This window comes from Ambystoma mexicanum, chromosome 2q (assembly GCF_040938575.1).
Source record: "Ambystoma mexicanum isolate Mex_15411 chromosome 2q, UKY_AmexF1_1, whole genome shotgun sequence".
NCBI classification, from domain to species: Eukaryota; Metazoa; Chordata; class Amphibia; order Caudata; family Ambystomatidae; genus Ambystoma; species Ambystoma mexicanum.
The window spans coordinates 946662768-946685560 of record NC_090924.1 but is presented as its reverse complement, the minus strand read 5'-3'; the positions used below and the strand labels follow the sequence as shown (position 1 = coordinate 946685560).

Sequence of the window (22793 nt, the reverse complement as noted above, 5' to 3'; positions counted from 1 at the left end):
TCCCAAAAGCCCTGCTTTTATGCAGAAAACCCCCATTCATATGGCCTAGCTGTCACTCAAAACACGCTAAGTGGTGAGCGGGGAGGCTCACCACTTGGGCCAATCACACCAGAGTGCGACCGGAGTTGACAAGGCAACTCGGTCCAGGGTGCCTAAACCCCCTCCCACACCCCTGTGGTAACCCAGACAGAATGGCACCACTTTGGAGGGTCTCTGTACAGAAGCCCGCCAAAAGTGGAACAAAGGGCTCAACCTTTGGTTTAGGAGTCACAGAGACGAACACAGACGCCATTTTAAAAAACGAGTTCTGGCAGAAAATACCATCCGATAGACTTATTTAAGATAAGTAAACCGGTGGTATGTTAGAGATTAACGGGAAAAAGGTATCAATCTCCAACAATGGGAAGAATCCCATAGGGTTATACTCGGGTCGAATATAACAAGTAGTTTCCACTGCCACCAGCCAAAACTCGACGAGGGGGGACGGGACAGTGCCCCCTCGAATAACAGACCCAGGAGTAATCGAATTACCCCTACTAGTACGTCCACAATAGGATGGTTTGTACTAGTTCTGTTAGTAAATTTAGGTCTAGTAAAGCCAATGGTGACTTTACATGCCCAGGGAGACAGTAGTCAGTCCCCGGGTATGGAGTCTATGATGGAGGTCCGCTAGGACGCCCCAGTGCTGTAACACACATAGAAAAACATATGAGACCCTATTGAGTAAAAGACCCCATAGCCCATAGAACACATTGACATTTAAAGGAATTACACACATTCATGTCCAAGAGTGGGAGAAAAAGAGTCTCACTCTTGGCAGGATGGAAAAAAACAAACTCCAGAAATCCAGCAAAGCTGCTGGGGGACTCACTAGGTTAGGAAATTCAGCCTAAACAGAGAATTCTCCCTAACAAGGACCCACACTGCCAATTCATGTGTAGGACTCCCTGTGCATCCCCGAAATTCAATACACCACTCTGACAGCAAAATCGCGTGTGAAACTTCCCGCGCACCCCAGGAATACACGTACCCTGCTCAAATCGCGTGTGAAACTTCCCGCGCACCCCAGTTATACACGTACCCTGCTCGCACAGGGCCAATCGCATGTGAAAATTCCCACGAACCCCAGTAATACACGTACCCCACTCACACAGGCCCTTTCGCGTGTGAAACTTCAACCGAACCCCAGTAATACACGTACCCCACTCGCACAGGCCCTTTCGCATGTGAGACTTCCCGCAAACCCCCGTAATACATGTACCCTGCTCCAGTCGCGTGTGAAACTTCCTGCGAACCCCAGTTATACATGTACCCCACTCGCACAGGCCCTTTCGCGTGTGAAACTTCCTGCGAACCCCCATAATACATGTACCCGGATCCAATCACGTGTGAGACTTCCTGCGAACCCCCCTAATACACGTACCCTGCTCCAATCGTGTGTGAAACTTCCCGCAAACGCCAGTTATACATGTACCCCACTCGCACAGGCCCTTTCGCGTGTGAAACTTCCCACGCACCCTTATAGTACATGTACCCAGATCCAATCGCGTGTGAGACTTCCCACGAACCCCCGTAATACACGTACCCCGCTAAAATCGCGTGTGAAACTTCCCGCGAACCCCAGTTATACACGTACCCCACTCGCACAGGCCCTTTCCTGTGTGAAACTTCCCGCGCACCCCCAAAATACACGTACCCGGATCCAATCGCGTGTGAGACTTCACGCGAACCCCAGTTATACACGTACCTCGCTCACACAGGGCCTATCGCGTGTGTAACTTCACGTGCACCCCAGTAATATACGTTCCCCGCTTACCGTTTGCTGTTTGGCAGCCCTGTAAACTGGTCCAGGGATAGCGCACCCTTTGTGCTGGATTGGGGATTTTGATGGCTTTTCCTTGCGTGAGGTCGTTCTTGGGGGCGTAACTGGCGCTGCTGCAGGGTTGCTGCGCCAATCTGCGCCACGGCTGGTTTTGGAGGCTAAAATCCATGAATACGTTGTGCGCGGAAATCGATTTTAGCGCACGCGGCTGCCACAGACATTTGCACGCGCACACTGTCCGCCAGCTGCGTGCGCCCCCTGTGCACGAAATTCTATGAATTACCCCCTTAATCTATGATTAGTCAATCTGCCACCTTGTTCGACTATTGGGGTCTTAAGTCCTCTTTTGAATATAAACCGCTCTTGGACTATGTAAATCTGAAATTTGCAAGGTCCTTATATTTGAAGCTAAGAATCAACATTCTGCCACTTGCTAGCCCCTGAAACAAGTGGAACTCAAGTGTTTCAACCACATGTCCGACATGTTGACATTCACCCGAATCTGCGGTTCATTTTATTCTAATTTGCTCTGCGTATCTGGATATTAGAAAACGGCTACTAAGACCTTTCCTGAAGAAAATGCAGGCCAGAACCATTTCAGAAGCAATGTTGGTATCTTCTCGCCCTGTAGATGTGTTTATTGTCACCTGTATCACTAAGTACCTGATATGGGCTTGCCATAGGTGGCAGTGTAAATTGGTTGTGGTCTGACATGTGTTTCATTACATGGTATTATGCCTAGTCATTTAAAATAATTTTAAAACAGCAAACATTGCAATTGTTTCTTTAGGGGGGGGGGCATGATTTTAGTATTGAGCACAATTGCACTTTAAAACGCATTTTTTTTAAATCATATATTATTAGGTATCATGCCCTTGAATGTACTGTATTTTATGTGTATTGGTTCAGATCGTATATATTGCGATTTTAATTCATGGATGTATGAATTTCGAAAGTATTGATTTACGTGCCTAGCTTTTATACAGCGCAACTTTTTAATAGGTGCGTTGCATTTAATTTTGTTTATTGAAGATGACATGTTGGTGTTACTGCTTGTATGATATAACTTATCAAAAGAAAGCTGAACTGAAATGTAAAAGCAACATTTGATGTAATGGAAACTTGGTAATGTATTGGTAAGTGCAAATGTTCTTAATTGCCTTTATGGAAAGGGGCTAACTGACCTCACACAGGAGTAGGGGGAGTTGTGGTCATAGAGAAGATTATCCTTATCCCCCTTCCTCCCACAGTAGGTCATTCAGCTTCTACATGGCTACGTCAAGGTGCAGCACACTCCACAACTAATTATGCATAGAAGTACTCGCTTTGGATGCTTGCACCCATAGCCAGTTTGTCCCCCTTCTTCCAAATCCATGTTGAAAATCAGGAACTTGCATGATGCGAAATGAGGTTGCAGAATGTGGTGCACACATTACTCCTCATATCCTGTGACCATGGGAAACAGGAATTTGTGAATGGGCACCATAATGTATCTAGGCAAATTATACTGGGGAATTACTTACAGGTTGCTTAAAGTATTTACATCAATTCACAATGCATGTCAAGTGACAACTGTAAAAATGTGCAGACGAAGTTGGACAAAAACAGTATCTGCTTGTGGCTGTAGCACCTTGAAGCTAGATGGAATTACAAATAATGATCTCAGACCAAATAATCGGTCTGACATAAGGAATATGACAAATTACTACTTTATTCTTATTTAATAAAGCAGAGAGAACTGACAGGCATCGGACTAATGCATGCACACTCACAACTATCCTTGATTATGCAAAGGTCTTATAACTCAATGTGCGTCAACCATGATGTAATACTACGTGCCAAAATACAAAACATATCAAGGGAAGGGATTGGTTAAGGGTACATATCTACTTATAGAATATGTAAGATTTAGGGCATCATTGGCTACCCCTTATCTGTAGGGCACGCCTTGAACTACCTCTAAATACTTATAGTACGGATTATAGTGGCAAACATAGCATTGTATTGATCTATGAAACATTGTGTTTTAGGTTGTCCCTCAAATCCACTGATTGGTTGGCATGCTATCCCAACTTTGAACTTTCAACTCTTTAGCAGCATGTACGTGAAACGAAACTTAGGTGTTTGAATCCTGTCCGACTACTCCCTGTTTTTCCAATTAGTCCATCATCTGTCATCGGTTGGGCATAAGCCAAAGTCTTCCTTTTATAATTGACTTTGCAGCCTGAATCACTGTCCTGGAACATTCAAGAGAGTGTGAGCACACCACTATCTTCGTCTGAGGCTCTAAGGTATAGCCCTATTTTCGACTTCTGAGTCACGTGTGAAGAGACCATAAATTTGTCCATTTCAGCCTTCTATTTACTGTTATTTGATTTAATTATGCAGGCTTTCGCCTGCTGCTGGCCTCTAGAGACTTGCTCTCTCTATCTCATATGAACTTTGGACACTTTCAATTGACCAACAGTTGGCTCTTGTAGATGTTTTCTTCTTCTTCACTCTAGAGCAATGTCCCACATTCAGAGCTTATCCATGTAACTCCCTTTGTTCTCTGTGCTTATTGCTTAAAGTAGCATCCTTAATTCTGGGCCAACCTTGACTCATCTTCAGTTCTGCACACAAGACTATTCTTCCACGTCTCCTGATTCTGCAGCCTTGGTTTGTCTCTGAAGTAGCTTGGTTGGATTCCACATGAACCACCGTCCATTTATCTATTATGGCCAACCTAGCCACTTTAAAAATGTGTCTATAGCAAGCCTTTATATGTTTCCTTTCTACCTTGCGTTACTGCGTATTTACCGTTACTGACCCGTAAATTACGTCATCTTCTTTGTTTCCATTACTTTAGCTTTTGGTACATATTTCTCTTAGTGCTTCAGTTACATCGTCACTCTTAAGTATTTTCAAATCGTTTCAGTATAGGTTTATATATCTTCATTATGACATCACTCTACCCTTGTCAGATTTCACTTAACATTCCATGATGTCCATAGGTGCATGCTGACATCCTTCCATGTCGAATCCTTCCACGTGAGGATACATTCTGTATGGTTGTCTGAGTGCATAGTGTCTCTCATACACTTGATGCAGTATAGAAACAATACAGGGATTTCCATTTACTGCTCTTCTCTGACTATTCCAGTATGATGGTGTTGTGGGGGTGGGAACTAGTGAGAAAGCAACTACCTGCTCCTTTGCAAAACTGAACTATGATTATGATTTATAGAAATAAAGCACATTTTATTTCTCTTGACACAACCTTCACATCTCAGTGGTAACATTTCTTTCTTAGTTATAGGCTGGGTCTTTGCTCGACAGTTGTTAGCTGGAATACCGAAATGTCTCTCATCAGAGTCAGTTATCTTTAAATGATGGCACCCTTGTTGCTTCTGTTTCATTTTGAAATAATGACTCCTTTCTCCTTTTCTTTTTAATTGCAATTTCACTTTGCCTATCAAGATGCTTCATGATGAACTTTATTCACTTTACTTAATCTATTGAAACAGAATTAAACATCATGCATGTTATACTTCATTTCTTTTAAACACATGGTGGAAGCCTCAGCTACTTCTTTAAATAAGTAACCCATTATTAACCTGATTCATGGATTATTTGCGCCGAAAAAAGGGGATCTATGCGCCATTCTGCCCGCAAATCCCCATTTGTTAAACAGGGATTTGCAGGCAGAATGGCGCACAAATCCTGTTTTTTTCGGCACAAATAATCGATGAATCAGGGCCTATATGTCTTAGTTATTTGGGCTTGAGCTGCCACTTTGAAGCATAACTACCAGCATGGGACATGAATTACCCGTTTCACTTCTTTTGAACCTGATATGGCACTCTTAACTGCATCTGCCAACATGCAGAATGAATGGTATGGTTCACTTTTCTTGAACTTTAGATGGCACTCTAAACCGTAAAGCCTCGAATGCCAGCATGAAGCACACATGATATTTTCATTGATTTTCGATCTGAGCTGCCTATTGAACAACCTATTCCAGCTTTCAACATGCTTGAGGGGGTTCACTCCTCTTGTACTTGAGCTGGCACTTTAAATCAAATTTGTATTTGTATTTGTTTATTTTTTATATAGTGCACCAAACCCTCAGGTATCTGTGCGCATTACAGTGTTGCATATATAATTACAATAACAGAGAAAAACATGTAGATGACATTATATACAAATGCATTAGAAGTATGTACAGAATGGACAGGTTAGCACGTGTGTTAAGCTTCCTGCAAAAAGAGCCATGTTTTTACGTTTTTCCTAAAGCCGTAGAAGGACGGTTCAGATCTTAGGTCGGCAGGCAGGGAGTTCCATAGTTTAGCTGCAAGAACAGGGAAGCTACTACCTGCTTTCTGCAACTTCTATCTAGGTGAAGAGGAGGGCCCTCCCTGCACATAGACACCTGTGGATTAAATGAGCAGAGACAGGACATAGGAGGCAGAGAGGAAGATGGGAACCTGGACTGGTTTTCAAATATCAGCTTTATTCAGACATCAGAAAACGAGAGCACTGAGTTCCCAAATTTACTGAGTTCCCAAATTTAGTGCCTTTTGAATGAATTTGCAGTTTGCAGTTGGCACAACATCTCATTTTATTATGCAATACATGTTGATTGGGTCTGACAATTAAAGACAAGCCCTCATGTGCCTGTGATTTGCTGGCTTTTCTACCACTCACCAGGTCCCTATAACATAACTTGGCATACAGGCTAACTCAACTTGTGTGAGATCCTACTGACCTTTATTGTGGACTGCCCATGAACTCAACAGAATTGTTGCTAGTTTAACAGCTGTCTGTTCTAATTGCTACTTTCCCGGAAAAATAGTCACATCAATGTCAAAATTGCTGCCAAGAAGATTTAACAATATGTACCAGACATGTCCTCCTTCATTGAACTTTTAATGACCTGCTGTTAGAGAATTATTTCATTATTTCAGCATGACTATGTGAAATTCCACCTTTTTTTAATTTCTAGCAGCCATTTTGAAATCTAACCCTGTCTGAATTTACAGCCTTTCTACCAAATGGTAACCTAGTTTTGAGCATAACCAGTTCCTAGCCTAGATTGTTCGATATTCATAATGGAAGTGTAATACCTGAGAAACTCTCTGCTGTGTAAGGCATTCTGACCCTAAAAAGTATATGTCACACTAAAAGGTGCTTTTTTGACCTAAAAAGCGCTACAATTCAGATGTTTGCAATACTGGCACTTTTGATCAGCCTGACAAGATATTTGCATTCAGTTTGGGGGTGGGAGGGTCTCTAACACCTACTCTACATAGGAACTTTGAGGCAGTGTAGGTGTGGGGATCTTTTAGGTCAGTCAGATGGAGAATGTGCATGCCAGGTATTTAGGCGCAGAGTTGGAAAGGCATTTGTGAGTAAGGGTTAAGGTTTTAAATGCAATTCTGTCTTTAACTGAAAGTCATTGGGCGTTGTGTCTTGCTGTTGATATAAGCTGGGTTCTAGGGATGTTGAATGTGGCTCTTAGTGTGTTTTTTGCATTATTTATAATTATTTAACATTGTGCTTACTAGTCACAAGATACAAGGCGTTACAATGATCTACTTTAGATAGGATAACTGCTCTTGCCAGTGTAATGCAGCTTGCCGTCGACAGAAATGGTCCGTATGCCTTGATTAGTTTTCATGTGTATTCCGTGGCAAATGCTGTAGCATTGGCTTGTCTGGTCAAGGTTGAGTCGTGAGTGGCCATCACGCTTGAATAATGAGGTAGATCTTATTGAGCAAAGTCGAGTCAGTGTCGTGGTCGCCTGTGATGGGGATGAGAATTTGGGTGTCATCTGCATAGTTAGTGTAGGTGACATCCAAGCTGTCAAGATTATCGAATAGCGGCTTGGTAAAAAATGTATAGCATCGGAGAGACACAAGACCCCTGAGGTTGTCTGCAGGTGACCGGTGCAGGCTCGGCTGACGCAATTGGTGGGAATACCCTCATAGTTCTATTGTCCAAGAAAGATTGTATCCATGCAGTGGCTTTGGAGGAGAAATAGGCAGCTGTCGTGAGGTTATTACAGAGTACCTTGTGATTGACTAAATCAAATGCGCTTGATGGGTCCAAAAGAAGGAGCGCTAGCTTACCGTTATCTTTTAGATCACTCATCTGTTTTTTTTTTAGATCTATCAAGGCTGACTCAGTACCATGTTTAGGTCTGAACTGATTGTCGCAGACCAAGGAGATTATTAGATTTGAGATGACCCTGAATTTGTAAGTATGCTGCCCTATATTGGATTTTCAAGAGGAACGGTATTGTAGTTATTGGCCTGTAGTTGGCCGGAATGTTTGGATCAAGGCAAGGTTTTTTGATAATGGGAGGACCCAAGCATCTTTTAGGTTGGTAGGGACAGTACAGCTTTTAAAGGATGCGTTAATTAGATTAGTAATGAAAGGCGCTAGGTCCCTATCTCCCTCTTTAATGATAGAAGCCGGGCAGGTGTTCCTCCGGCATATGGACGGTTTAAGGCTGATTATTATGTTCACTACTTCACAGATGGAGACCAGGGCAAATTTAAAAAGGTTGCAGGGTTTTGCTGATGGTGCCTTTCGACTCCTGGGAGGGAAGGTCTCCTGAAAGACTGTGCATGTTTCTAGCGGTGGTATGGGGGATTCTAACTCTCTCAAGTTAATGAATATTTCTCTAGTACAAGAGTTGGCTTTATTAATTCTATCATTGTAGGTATCTCTTTTTGTGTGAAGGATAGTATTTGTGTAGTTGATAGACATTTTAGAAATGTTTTCCTTGTTCAGTGCTGTGGGGTTATTATTACATATAGATTCAGCTCTTCTTTTTTCATCACCTAGGGCTTTGAGATTAGGTGTAAACCAAGAGTTTAAATGCACTCGAGGCTTTCCTTTGCACATTTTTAATGGTGCGATTTCATCAATAGGCTGCTGTATAGTTTGGTTGTATAGTTCAACTAATGCTGAAGGGTCTGTGCAAGAGTTGGTGTGATTGTTGATAGGTTGCAGTAAAGGTAATAGTTTCTCCAAAGTTATATTTTGATTATTTCTGTTGAGTGCAAGTGGAGCTGGTGAGTTAGGCAGATTGGATTGTAAGCTGTCTTGTAGGGTGAAGGAAATAATGTGATGGTCGTTCCAGGCGCAAGGTTTGTTGGATAAAATATTAGTGTCACAAATGAGATCTGCTAACCAGTCAAGAGCTCTCCCTAATATGTGTAGGCATGTTAATGTGATGGGTGAGGCCTAATTCCTAGGGCATTGTCATTGTTCGTGTCGTGGAGACCAAGATTAAAGTCTCCCAGTAAGATAATTTGTGATCCTGGTTTGGTGCTCACCGTGAGTAGTGAAGCGATGTCTTCCTCGAAGGTTGAGATAGGGCCTGGAGGTCTATATTTAAGGTGCATAGTAATTGTGTGTGAGGCCATGAGCGGTAGTTTGACTGACAGGAGTTCTCCCAAAGGGAAAGGAAGATTAGGTACGATCCTTAGACCAAGCTTAGATTTGGCAATAAAGACGATAGCACCACCTCTGGAGGTTTCTCTGTCTAGCCTAAGTATGGTATAGTTTTCCGATATGGCTATTGATAGAGTTGGTCCTGCTGTGGCGTGAAGTCATTTCTCCATTACTGATAGGAAATGTAGTTGGTTTAGGACTGTGAGGTCTGCAATGTCGAACGCGTGAGCTGCCAAGGATCTTTCATTGACGAGCACCCCTTTGATAGGTGAGGTGTTGTTGTTGGATGAGTTTGATGGTCGAACCACAGTTGTCTGTGAGGTAGGATTAGTTTTAGATATACCGTTGTCTGATTTGAGCTTTTTTCTCCTCCTAAGCAAGGTCGAAATGCAAGTTTTTGCTCTACTGTTAGTGGTTGATGAGCATTTTCGAGTCTTGATCCGGGCCTATAGTTTCTGAGGTTTATGGCGCAAGGTCAGTTACGTGTAGGTTACGTGTAGGTCGGGTGGCATATATTTGGATCCATTGGAGTGGGGAGAGCGGGCAGTTGATGCTGGTAGTTGTTCTGATGGTAGTGGTGTGTTTGGATGAGTCTAGTTGGCCGGGTAGCAGGAATTTATTCGGTGTTATATGCTCCGATGGTGGTAACGTGGTGGCCATAGTGAAAGAGATCGAGGGTTTGCCAGGCCTAAAGGGGGTGGCATTGGCTGTCAGCTGGGTGGTGTGTATCTCGCAATTAGTCATGGCATCTGTGGTGTATGGTAGTAATGTTAGTAAAAGAAGCAAGCTAAGCATAGGCAGTATTTGTAAGTTGGTGGTAGTGTGCCAGTACATGACTTGAGGGTCTGCGCTAGTATGCGTATAACATAAGATGCTCAGACAGTGGGCTGAGGTCAGGCCGACAGTCAGTTCGACTTGGCCTTGGACTTCTGGTGATACAGTCAGAGATATGGCATGTGTTTAGCAATCTTGGCATGGGAGCGCAGTTCAAGGCAGGCAAAATTGGCAAGTTCCAGGATAGGGCTGATCTACGGTATCATGGTTTTGTGAAGGATGTCTGACATTTGGTAATGCGGCCTAGTACATCCCAAGCTCTAGGGCAGTATTGCAATAACCTGTGGAGATGAACAGCTTTTGATGCACAACCTCAGCTCAAAGGCAGTAATGCATTTGCAGATAGAAGGGCACAGCATGTCATGCAATATGGCGCAACAGGGACTCATGGGGCATCATTGCAATCACAGAGGGAGGCAAACAATGAGTAATGCGTTACAGGAGCACAAAAGCAGTATTGCGGTCACGTGTAGAGGTTAACAACGAGTAATACAGCCTAGCACAATCTGGTCACAGAGGGTGGTATTACTATCACAACGGGAGGCACACAGCGAGTAGTGCATATAGTGTTCGAAGGGCAGTATTACAGTTGCAAGTAGAGGCAAATAGTGAGTAAAACAGCAGCCTAATACAATAGGATCACAGAGGGCAATATTACAATCACTAAGGGAGGCAACAGCGAGTAATGAGAAGCAGGATCTCTGAGGGAAGTATTACAGTCACAGGTGAGGGCAAGTGGCAGGTAATGCAGCCTGGCATTGTTGGGGCTCAGAGGGCAATGTTGCTATCGAAGATGAGAGACATGCAGCCAGTAGTGCTGCTAGGTGCAGTCAGGTAATAACGCGAATATAGAATGCTGGCAAGCAGCGATCAAGAGTCGGACGTCTAGAGCGTAACAAGCTGGATAGGCTATAGCATGCTAGACGGTGTTGCGAAAAAAACACATTGAGATGAGTACAGGCATTTCTGATTAGTCATTTTGCAAGGTTAGGTTAAGTAGCGTAGCATCATTAGCCGTTATATGTTTTACTTATACACTAAAGGTTCTGGTACAGTTTAATCACAAGGTGTGCTTACCACAGCAGTATGATCGATTATGGGTGGCACAGCTTAGTGTCTGAGCTTCGCCTAGACCGTTGAGATGGATTTTTGGTCTGCCATGCTCTTGTTAGTCAGATGGGGAATAATGGCCAGGATGCAGGTAGGAAGGGGCAGCATGCCTGGGCCATGGGGCCAGCAGAACGGAAAGGCACAGACAGGGGGGCCTTAAGCTAAAGGCCTTTTGCGTGGGGGCCGGCTTCCGGCAGACTCAGATAGGCTATTAAGCCATTGTGTACTTTTTTGCTAGGCAACCAATCTAAACAATAATACACGGCTCAACGGTAGCGGCCATCTGAGGTCGGGCGTGATTTCAAAAGAGCTGCAAGATGAAGCGGACAGCGGCCTTTGTGCTAGAAGCCCACTTTAGGGTTGCTCTGGCGTCTGGATGCAGTGACTCAGTGTATAGCTGCTCCTGCAGCTTCCGAGATGTGAGGCTTGGAGTGTAGCTGCTCCTGCTCCTGCATATGTCAGCATGCAACATATACTACATGGCTCACACTTGAACTTGAGCCGGCACTCTGAGCCGCATAGCAAAATATGCCAGCATGCAATGTGACTGAATTGCATTTAAGAAAAATAATCTGATTACAGTGCCTGTCTTCACTATAATTTTCATCACTATAGTGGTTAATGACCACATTTCACAGAGCTGGATAGCATATATAATAATACCATTATTTAAAAAGGCAATACACTCAATCCAAGACGCTATCACCCAATGTCACTGATTGATTCTATAGCAAAATGGTTGGGCAGGATAGTTCATAATTGAATAACTGTTTGGGCACAGGCCAATAACACCTTATCAGAAGAGCAATATGTATTTAAAGCAGGAGTTGGAATGGTTCAGCAAGTCCTTAATGTGAGAAACTGAGAAATTGAAGGGTGTGTCATCCGCTAGTCCTCAGGAACTTGTCATCCAGGTGGCCAAGACATGGCCATCTCAATTGGATGCGTTTCCTGAGAGTGGACAAGTGCAGGAGGATTACCTGAGTGAGGGGTCTTCGGGAAGTGGGGGTGAGGCAGCCGATGGCGAGAAGCGGTATTCCCCCCGTTCTCTCAAATATCGTACTGGACATGTCCCTTTTATCGGGTCAGGCGAAGTCAGACAATTGACTTCAAGTGCATACACCTGATTCCAATTAGCTCTCCTCACACAGATAAAAGGCAACACCAAAAGACACAGCTGAGCAAGGCCGAACACAAGTGTGAGCAGGACTTCCGGGGTGAAGGCCAACCTACTGGAGCAGAGCGATGGACCAAGAGATGAGAGCAGCAGGTTGAAACCCCCAAGAGGTCCCTACTGGAGGTTGTTGCCTCCGACAGGCTACAAAAGACACATGGAGAAGGCCAGACCCTGCACGTGAAGTCTGCATTGTGAGTCAATGATACCAGTTACCCTCCTGAGTGAATCACAGAGTTGGGGAGGTGAGGCCAAGCCTGTGGTACTAACCATGACTCATGAATTGGAAATCATAAAACCAAGAAAGAAACGCACACATCCAGTGAGTTGGCAAGCAACCTGAGAGACCGGTGTGTGTTAAAGAAAGTTTGAATTCACAACATTAAATCGCAGGTGAAGGCTGCATGCGTGTGGATGAGATGCAAAGAAAGACTCACCTGTGAATGAACTTTGTAGTAAAAAGACAGCTGTGGAATCAGTGATACAGAGTAACGAAGTGGTCCAGCAAAAGGAAGTAGCCCACTCGAAACTCTCTGTGAAAGGTGCATTGTTTGTAATCATGAAATGAACGAATTGCAAAAGCAAAGTAAGCTGAACTAGAGAAGGGGAGAGTGACAGCTGAATTATGAACTATAAGTGGAACTGGTCCTGTAGAGGTCTGTAAAGAAAGCCACGCACATTTGAAAGTCTTCGATACGCAAAAGTGGTCTTGGTGAACTGTGTGCTAAAGAGGTCTGAGCCCGACAGAGGGGGACCTACGTGAACTGTGTGTTTGAAGAGGTCTGAGCCCAACAATGGGGACCCTTGTGCATTGTGTTTGAAGAGGTCTGAGCCCGACAGAGGGGGACCTACATGAACTTTGTGTTGAAAGATTAGTTGGGAGATCTGAACGAGAGACCTTAACGTGGAAGGCTGTTGGGCCTCCATCCACATTTTGGAATGGTTTATTGTGCTGATCCAGAGTGTGTCATCCTGCCTACAAAGACCGTCTTACTCTGTGAGGTCTAACGCGAGGAGGAGAGCTGATTTAGCTACCTTTATTAATTTGAACACTTATTTTTCCTTTGCATACATTTCCCCTTTATACACTTTTTGTACAAGAGATGGGGCAGGAATTAGGTTTTGATAGCCTAGGCCATTTCGATTTGACAGACTCTACTAGGACTGTTTGTTTATCGTTTGATGGTCGAGACCACTCACATCTTAGTTATAGGGTAGAGTAGGAGTTTTCCAACCCCAGAAACATCAATAAAAGTTTTTACAAATTTTACCTATTGTATTCTTTCTCACATTCCTTCCCTTGAATCCTGTCACTAAACCCAGATTCAGTCTTTGAGGCAATGTCCTTCCTATCACATAAGGTTTCAGCATCACTGCACATCTCTCTGTTTTCGTGTTTCTCAGTGACTTTTCTGGACCATTCCTTCCTTTGATCTTCTTTCTCATATATCTCTGCCTGTGGTGTTTCTACTGTCAGCATGTCAGCAGTCAGTCTCTCTATGGTATCTCTCTCTAACACACCGGCTCGCTCCAATTTATACAGATTACATTAAATCATCAGGTGACAATTGCTTGCAATACTGACAGCATTTCTACAGTTTGCACAACAATTGGATTTCTCCACCGAACCCTCTAAACCAGCTTTCAGTGTTCTTGCTCACTGGCTTCTCAGGTCCCTTGCTAGTCAGAAATTCTGGTTTTCCGTACCACATGTCCAATACCAAATGGACAGAACACTTTTCTGCATTTCCACAGGCCTAGTTAGATGATCATAAGGACAAGATACAGTTACTTCCTCTAATAGACGGTGCTTCTTCATCACATGCTTACAAAAACTAAGAAAAACATGGGACGAGCCTGTGACTCTGTTATTTGCCTTACTTTGATGGCCATGCACCGTTTACCAGGCCTTACTGCGGTGTAGGGCTACTCAGTTGTTTGTCTAACCTATACTTTAATATGATACAGAGTTGTTTTGGAGATATCGGTAACAATCAATTCCACCCTACATGATCATGTTCCTCTGCTTCAAAACAAAGGGAAAAATCCGATTAAAATTACGCTCAAATTTTCAATGGTATATAGGACGGCTGTGTTTATTTTAGAGCTTCTCACTACCTACCACATTTGTTGGTAGACTCTCTGCATTTCGACCATATATGTCTGCAGGGACACATGGGTCTTGCAGTAGTGTCTATGAGCCCACAGTCCTAGGAGCAAATACATACTGGAGTGGGAATCTCCATAGGAACACATGTCACCATTATTCGGTATGAGAGGCCACCTTAGCTTGTGGCTTCTCCTTCTTTTTCTTAGGAAGTACTTCCTCATAAATAGTGCACACAGGTGTGGAAACATATATATAAAAAATAAATGTTAAGATGATCTTCTTCCAAAGCATTGACATTTAGTGCGTGTGGAAAGTGACAACAATCTTAAATCTGAGCCCCCAGTGCTTGTTACCCTCATGTCATCATTGTTGATCTAACTGTTGATCCATTATTTGAGTCCATGAATGTGCTCATATGCTCTACAAAGGGTGGAGACCTGGGCAGTTCTGAGTTAAGATTTCCACTTCCGACACCCATCAAATTTAATGGGTTTTGTTGCAATACACTAGAATTTATCCCTCTTGCTAGTAGATATTCAGTTCCTACAAGCAGGGCCTTCAGTTATTGCCACTGGGCAGTGCCACAATTCAATTAAAAGACCATGGCCACTGGCCAAGACCCATATGTCTCTCACAATTAAAAATCAAGTCCCACGGGCCATGATCTTCAGCCGTGACCACGGTCATCATTGCACCCATTCGGCCAAAAGACCAGCCATAGTCCCTTTCTCCTTTGGTTGTAAATTACCATGTCCCAATATTACATGGCCAATCACCCTGCTTTTCCCCTTCTTCAATTGCTGCTGTATATTTCTCACAGAAACTTAATCACAATCGCCCTTGCACCACCTTTTATGCGTCGGTAAGACATAGAATTAAATTATTCAAAATGAGTTCTCCCGCCCTCCCCAAAGTGTCCAACTAACAGATTGGTCCTCTTTTGTCCTCTCCATCCTCCCAACTCCTATGTTGATCTGAAACCATCCCTTTCCCTCCTCCAAAAATCATTTGAAACCTGTTTTCTCTCCTTCCTGTGGATCTACCGTGGGAACCGCTTGCATCGAGTAAAAAGAAATGGCATCTTTTCAGTTATGAAAAGCTGCAGTGATGCAATGCACTGTGGGAAATGTAAAAAAAAAAAATGTTTTTGGGGTCCAGAGGCACCCCTTCTGCATCAAATATAAAACGTATATATATATATTTTAAACTGAATGTATTTACACCTAAACAAACAAAGGAATATCTGCAAAGCTGCTAAATTGACTTTCCTTTGCCCCTACTCAATACATTTTATTGTTGCCTTTTTCATAGCATTAAGTATGGGTCTTTGACATTTCTTGACTACTGTTGACCTTTCCCATTTGGTTTAATTTGTTTCCCGCTAGGTCCTCTTTACTCCTAGCTTTTGCGAATCCTGGACTGCGTAGATCTTCCGTGGCCTGGGATGCTAGAGTACCACTATTGATAACCAAGACTAGGATTTAAAGTGGCAGCCTGCTCCATTAAATATCAAATTTGGGCATCAATCCCCCCTCGACCAAAAATTATCCAACGTCTTTGTTCCCAACAACAACGTGGGAACAACTCAAATGGATGGGTGTTTAGCTTTCCTTTCAGTCATCACTCGAGCCCACGAGTACAGCGAGCAGACACTAGAATGCTTGGCTGGCCACTTGCTCTGCTGTTTAAATTTAAGTTTCTATTTTGAAAACACAGCACACTGGATGGTCATGCCGGACTGGTTTAGGGGAGGCCTTACTGGGTCTCATTACGAGGTAGGTGGTAAGTGATTACTGGCACCGGTAAGGACACCGGTGCCGGTGAACCCTTACCACCCTATTCCGAAGTCCCTTAGCGGGTCCCTTCCTTAACGCCTGGTTTTACCAGGCTTTAAGGAAGGGAACCGTTAAGGGACTTCAGAGCTAATAACGGTACCGCAAATTGCAGTACCGTCATTAGCTCCATCCCCATTCCCATTGAGCCCTATGGGGGCTCGAATGGGAATGGGGAATGGTTCCCGGAATGGGGACTTACCGGGTCCTCCAAGGTTGGAATGACCCAGTAAGTCCCTATTTCGTGAACCCAGACCCGGAATGCGGTAAGGGGTAGCCATGGTGCTAAGAGCACCATGGCTACCTCCTACCTCGTAATGAGGCCCAGTCTCTTTCACTTCCTGCCACAAGTGCATGCTTACAAGCTGGAGCCCTACCTGTTACTTAATGTTGTCGTCATAAATTCCCTCACACAATCTAAGGTGCAGCACACTCTGATGCACAGTATCCTCTTCGGTGGCTGCTGATTGCTAGAGTGACATATGTAGATGACATGTATTTGTGCTAACATCCAATTAAATATATCCAAATAATCATGCTCATTTAACATTTTCGCATGGATGGCTCCTTTTGATTTAAATGCCAACATCTGCCACTCTTTATTCCACAGAAAATAAAATTGGCTCTATACAGACGCACTGCAAGGGGAGGGCACACCATGGTGTTGACAGTTCACTGTTCGCCTAAATACTGACCCTTGATGTGCATGAGACATGCTAGGGTTAATGCAAAAATATCCAGGCTGTAACTTTCTCAGAGCCCTCTCTGTGTGCCACACTATTATATATTAAGATAATACTATCTATAAGATAATGTCATTCAGCCATTAAGTAAATGCTACTGCACTGATTAATACAGAATTAAGAATTCTGGTTCTGTTATGCATGAAATGTGATTAATTGTTTTATGTATGTTAAAGGTGTTACATCACTCTAACCCAATCGCTACACCTCACAATGAGTGGAGCTCCTGCTGGCCCAGCAGGCACAGGGAAAACGGAAACGACCAAAGATCTGGGGCGGGCGCTTGGGGTGATGGTCTACGTCTTCAACTGCTCGGAGCAGATGGACTACAAGGTGTGTAACCAGGCAGGACTTATGTAGATTGCAGATGGGTCTTAAATTGTGTCTTGTATGGAGATATTTTGCATTGCTATCTGCTGGTGTCTTTTTTAGTCCATAGGAAATATCTACAAAGGCCTGGCGCAGACCGGCACATGGGGATGCTTCGATGAGTTCAACCGCATTTCGGTAGAAGTTCTGTCAGTCGTGGCAGTGCAAGTGAAGAGCATACAAGACGCAATACGCAATAAGAAAGAGAGGCATGTACCCTATCCTGCAGAGTGGCATTGCGTACTTAGGGTGACATTGAAATCTCAATGAACGGTTTTCTGACCAGCTGTCTGTTTTCTCATGGCAGATTTTTGTTTCTTGGAGAGGCGATTACATTGAAGCCATCAGTGGGAATATTCATCACTATGAATCCTGGGTACGCCGGTCGAACAGAATTACCAGAAAATCTAAAGGCTCTTTTTAGGTAAATGAGATGGCCTGGGCCATGCAATGCCAAAAATAATACAAACCTATTGATGAATGTTCAATAAATCCACATGGTTTTCCATTTCATCTGCCAAAAAACACACATTGATTAATCTAACAAAGACACACTTCGAGGGCTGAATCAGAAAGGGTCCCCCTTATCCAACAGTAACAGGGCACATGCCTGTCAGCGCATATACATGCAGTTTAAAGGTAAGACTGCCTGTTTATCTGTCATCAGCAGATGTGCTCTTTAATAGAATGCATTGTGGACCCATGTATGCAACACAGAGTCAGTTCTATGTCTAAATGTGTGTGTGTATGTATAAAAAACTGTATGTCTAAGACAATGACAGAGGTTCTGTGGAGAATCAATTGTAAAATACTTTGGACAACATTGTGATTGTTACTTGGCATTGCAAAAGATACATATAGATATGGCATGGGGTACATAGAACGTGATGCTTTGTGCAAATAACATATCCTTACACCAGGCCGTACTTGTTTCGTACCCTATGCTGTAAATATTCTGTTTGACCCATGGAATATCAAGGCAGTACTTTAAAAAGATGAGGTCATTAAAATGCCACAACGTTTTATTATTAGCATCATATTCAGATGAAGGCCCATCTAGGTTATCAATAATGACTTAAGAGTAATAAATAATTGGCAAATGGGAAAATTGTATAGGTTCTTGCTGGCCAACTTAGCAATGCCTTGAAGTTGCCTTTTGAAGGTAAATGACCCTTCTTGATGATAACAAGGCTATATGCACTTAGTGGTAATACCAATATAGGTTTTGGAGTGTTTGTAGTGCCTAAGTACAAAATGCTAGTTTAATACTAAGTAAATTACATTAACAAAGCATGTTAGTATATTTAATGTTGACGTTTTTGTAGTATTAACATAACAAATGTTTCTTCATGTGGTCAGCATCTTAATTGTAAACTTGCTTGAACTGGAATGGTTTTAACATGAACATGAATTGGTGTAATGTTAAAGCAAACAGTTTCTCTGTACAGGGATCTAATCTCTCTCCCTGGCTTTTCAACCAGTACCTGTCACTCCTTGCTCACTGCATCGCCGCCCTCTGCCCCAACTTTCAGTACTATGCGGACGATACCCAGCTCATTTTCAGGCTACCCTCGGCCTCCTCCTCTCCTTCCCTCATCTCTGACTGTCTGTCTGCTATCCAGGTATGGTGTGCCGCCAATGACCTCTGCCTTAATGCCAGTAAGACTGAGATTCTACTCATTGGCACACCCACTCCCTCCTTCCCTGCAGCTCTCTGGCCGGCCTCTCTTGGCCCTCTTCCTGCTCCTACCTGCAAGGCTAAAAACCTTGGGCTCATCTTCGACTCTACACTCTCCTTCTCTCCTCACATATCTGACGTCTCTAAGAAGTCACACTAACAGCTGCACCTCCTCAGAGGTATTCTTCTCTTCCTCTCCTTCCCCCAGAAGCTCACTGTCTCCCGAGCCCTGGTTCTCTCGAAGCTGGACTACTGTAACGGCCTCTATCTTAATCTGCCTGCCTCCACTCTCCGCCCTCTGCAACTCATCCAGAACAGAACTGTGAGACTTGTCCTTGGCCTCAAGCCCAGGGACCGTATCTCTCCAGGACTGAAATCTCTACACTGGCTCCCAGTGGCTGCGAGGATTAAGTTCAAAACGCTCTGCATTATCCACAAGGCCTTCTGGGGCCTGGGCCAAAATACCTTCAACTCTCTCTCCCTAAATATCTTCCTTCCCGAGCCCTTCGCTCATCCGTCTCCAACTCCCTCAGGGTCAGCCGCTTCTCAAAGTAACGAGCTGGGGGTAGATCTCTCTCCGCGGCAGGGGCCTCCCTCTGGAACAGCCTTCCTGCCTCCCTGAAACTTGAGGAGAACCATCTCCGGTTCCGGAAGCACCTCAAAACCTTCCTCTTTGCCTCTGCCTTCTCTGTCCCTCTCCCCTGCTAAATTCTACACTGAAATTGCACTGAATCTGCAACTGGGCCACTCTCACCGACCTCGGTCCTGGGCCCAGCCACTCTCCACTTGCACTGCCTCCCTGGCATCGCATCCCCTGCACTGCGGGACTGTCTCGGTATCCCTACAGCCCCCCCTTCCCAGCACTTGCCTGCACTTACCTTGCACTTGCCACCTGCTGGCCCTATTTATTTATTTATTTGTATTCTACTTACTTGTATTGCACTTCCCCCTCCCCTTCCCCTTGCACTTTTCCCTTCCCCTACCCCTGCACTTGCGCGGTCTGAATGATACCTGGCCTAGTAGGATCGTTGTCTGTCTTCCCCTTGTTCCCCCCCAGCCTTGAAACTCTTGTGTATAGGTGCGTTACAAATGCCATATCATATCATATCATACTAAAGTGATTTCCCATACTGAACCTAGTGCACATTTTAATCTAAGAGTATTTAAGCTCATGGCCAAGCCATAGTATGAAGATACTGAAAAATTTGACATTTTGAAGCACTCTTATAGACGTAACCTACATATGGCTTTAGCCAACTTTAGTGTCTTTGCTAATCCACTGGGATGGGTTTTCATAATGATTATTAAAGGCTGTACACTTGACTGGGTGGCTGCCGACAATTGTAACACAACCATCACCTCCGTCTGCCCACAAGCCTGGACAGACCATGCCCTTATATCCTTTTCTGTAGATGTAAAAACACAAAATAATACTCTAGCACCCCCTACACTAACAAGGAACAAAAAAAAATATAACAGACATGCTACTACCACTAATTCTCCCGACCCTAAACTCGCTGCCGCACCCATTAGACCCCCTATCTCTAGTCAATGAATTTAACACTGTCATGACTAACACCCTGGACACTATTGCCCTATTAAAATTGAGAAACAGCAAACCTAGAGCACACCTAAATGCCTGGTTTACCCCATATCTAAAAACACTAAGGAACGAAAAAACGCAAGTGCGAATCCTCTTGGAGACTACTTCCATCAGAAAGGAACTAGAGAACCCTATACCAGTTCCTGATAACTGTGAGAAAAATAAAACATGGTGTTCTAACATTCAGAAGGACCTAAATGACAAAATTGCCACACTTCAAGTCAGAATTGACAAGAAAAAACTAAACATACCCTCAACAACTACCCAAACTAACAACTCACCTACCAATGCCAAACCAGAACATAACTTGAACTTCACTAAAGTCTCCATACTGGAGGTCGAAAAAATAATCCTATCTCTTAAACCATCAAATTGCCGAGGTGACAACTGCCTGGCTCAAATAATAAAAGACGCTGCCAGAGACCTAACCCCATTCATCACTAAACTCATCAACTCTTCATTCTCCTCAGGCACTATAGCAAGCAACCTCAAGGAATCTTGAGTCCTGCCGCTCCTCAAGAAGCAAACACTAGACCCGGCGATACCAACAAATTACAGGCCCATCACTACAGTGCCCTTTCTACTAAAGATTCTAGATAAAGTGGCTTATTTACAGATCCGGTTTCAGACCACAAAACAGTACTGAAACAGCACTTATTGATCTTAAAGCCCACGTCGACAAGTTGAGAGACCAAGGAAAAACGTCCCTACTCCTCTTGGATCTCACAGCAGCATTCGACATGGATCACAAAGTGCTCTGCAACCATCTAAAATTAGCAGCTCACTTCTCACCACAAGCCATAGCATGGATCAAATCATTCTTAAGTGAGAGAACAATGAGGGTCTTCTCTACCTCAGCAGCTGCCGACCCTGTGCCATCACATGCGGTGTGCCCCAGGGATCATGCGTCCCCCCCACCTTGTATAACATTTTTACTAAGCCCCTGTTTGATGAGTTAGACCATCTGGGCATCACCTACGCTAACTATGCAGATGACACCCAGATTCTCATCCCACTTTCTGGGGATTACAAAAAGGATTTGGCCTTGGTGAATAAGATATACCTCATCATCCAGGCATGGATGGCACGTCATGGTCTATGCCTGAATGATGACAAAACGGAACTCATTATACTGGGGACTACAGACAACATCAAGAAACTTAGTCAAGACTACACAACCTTTGTCATAGATGGCCACACAATCAAAGTTGCCAAGGAGGTAAAAACACTAGGTTTTTACCTCGACGCTAGCCCAAAACAGGTGAACACCATGGCCTCTTCCACAGCCTACACTTGTAAGCTAATCCGGTCAGCTAAACCCTACCTCCCTACAACCAGTTGCACCACATTGGCACAAGCACTCGTGCTGTCCAAACTGGATTATTGTAACACTCTCTATCTAGGTGCAAATAAATACATTATGCAGAAAATCCAAATACTGCAAAACAACGCCCTTAGAGCGGCACTAGGAATCTCCAAAAGAGAACATATCTCAACAATTAGTAGAGAATCTAATTGGCTATCCACAACCAACAAAATAAAACTGAAAACTGCATTCCTAACATTTAAATGTCTCAATAACCTAGCACCTAGCTACCTTTCAGAGAGGTTCAAAAGAAGAATCACTTCCAGACCCATGAGAATTGCCTATACGAACTGCCTCGCAGTTCCCCCATTCAAAATGACTACAATTGGAGGGAACAATTTCACTGTCAAAGCTGCTCAACTGTGGAACTCCCTCCCGCCTTCCTTAAGACTTGACCAAACATACCCACACTTCAGATTAAACTGCATCAACTGGCACAAAGGGAACGAGCTATAGGTTAGTCTTATCAACTAACTGACCAGTAGCCAAACCAGCCGCTCCACTGTATCTATCTGCTGTGTAAATGCATTACATGCTAATTGCCATTGATCTGTACGTTTGTGATCGTATAACCTGTAACTTGTAAGCTTAAAGTATTCTTATCATCGTGCCCTGATACCTTTGGGTCTGGCGCGTGCTACAAATAAATAAACAAACAAACAAATGTATGAGTTGCAGATATTATATTTGACAGTGAAACTGCCCCACA

At 43.8% G+C, this 22793-nt stretch overlaps 1 protein-coding gene across 1 annotated transcript in view; it reads left to right on the top strand.

The window, feature by feature from the left end:
• Window positions 1-22793, top strand: part of DNAH11 (dynein axonemal heavy chain 11) — a 4227155-nt gene that overhangs the window by 2110531 nt on the left and 2093831 nt on the right. The window contains exons 33-35 of the mRNA XM_069648254.1: window positions 17245-17401; window positions 17501-17646; window positions 17745-17861. Coding sequence (XP_069504355.1) covers window positions 17245-17401; window positions 17501-17646; window positions 17745-17861 — 420 coding nt within the window. The remainder of the gene's footprint in view (window positions 1-17244; window positions 17402-17500; window positions 17647-17744; window positions 17862-22793) is intronic.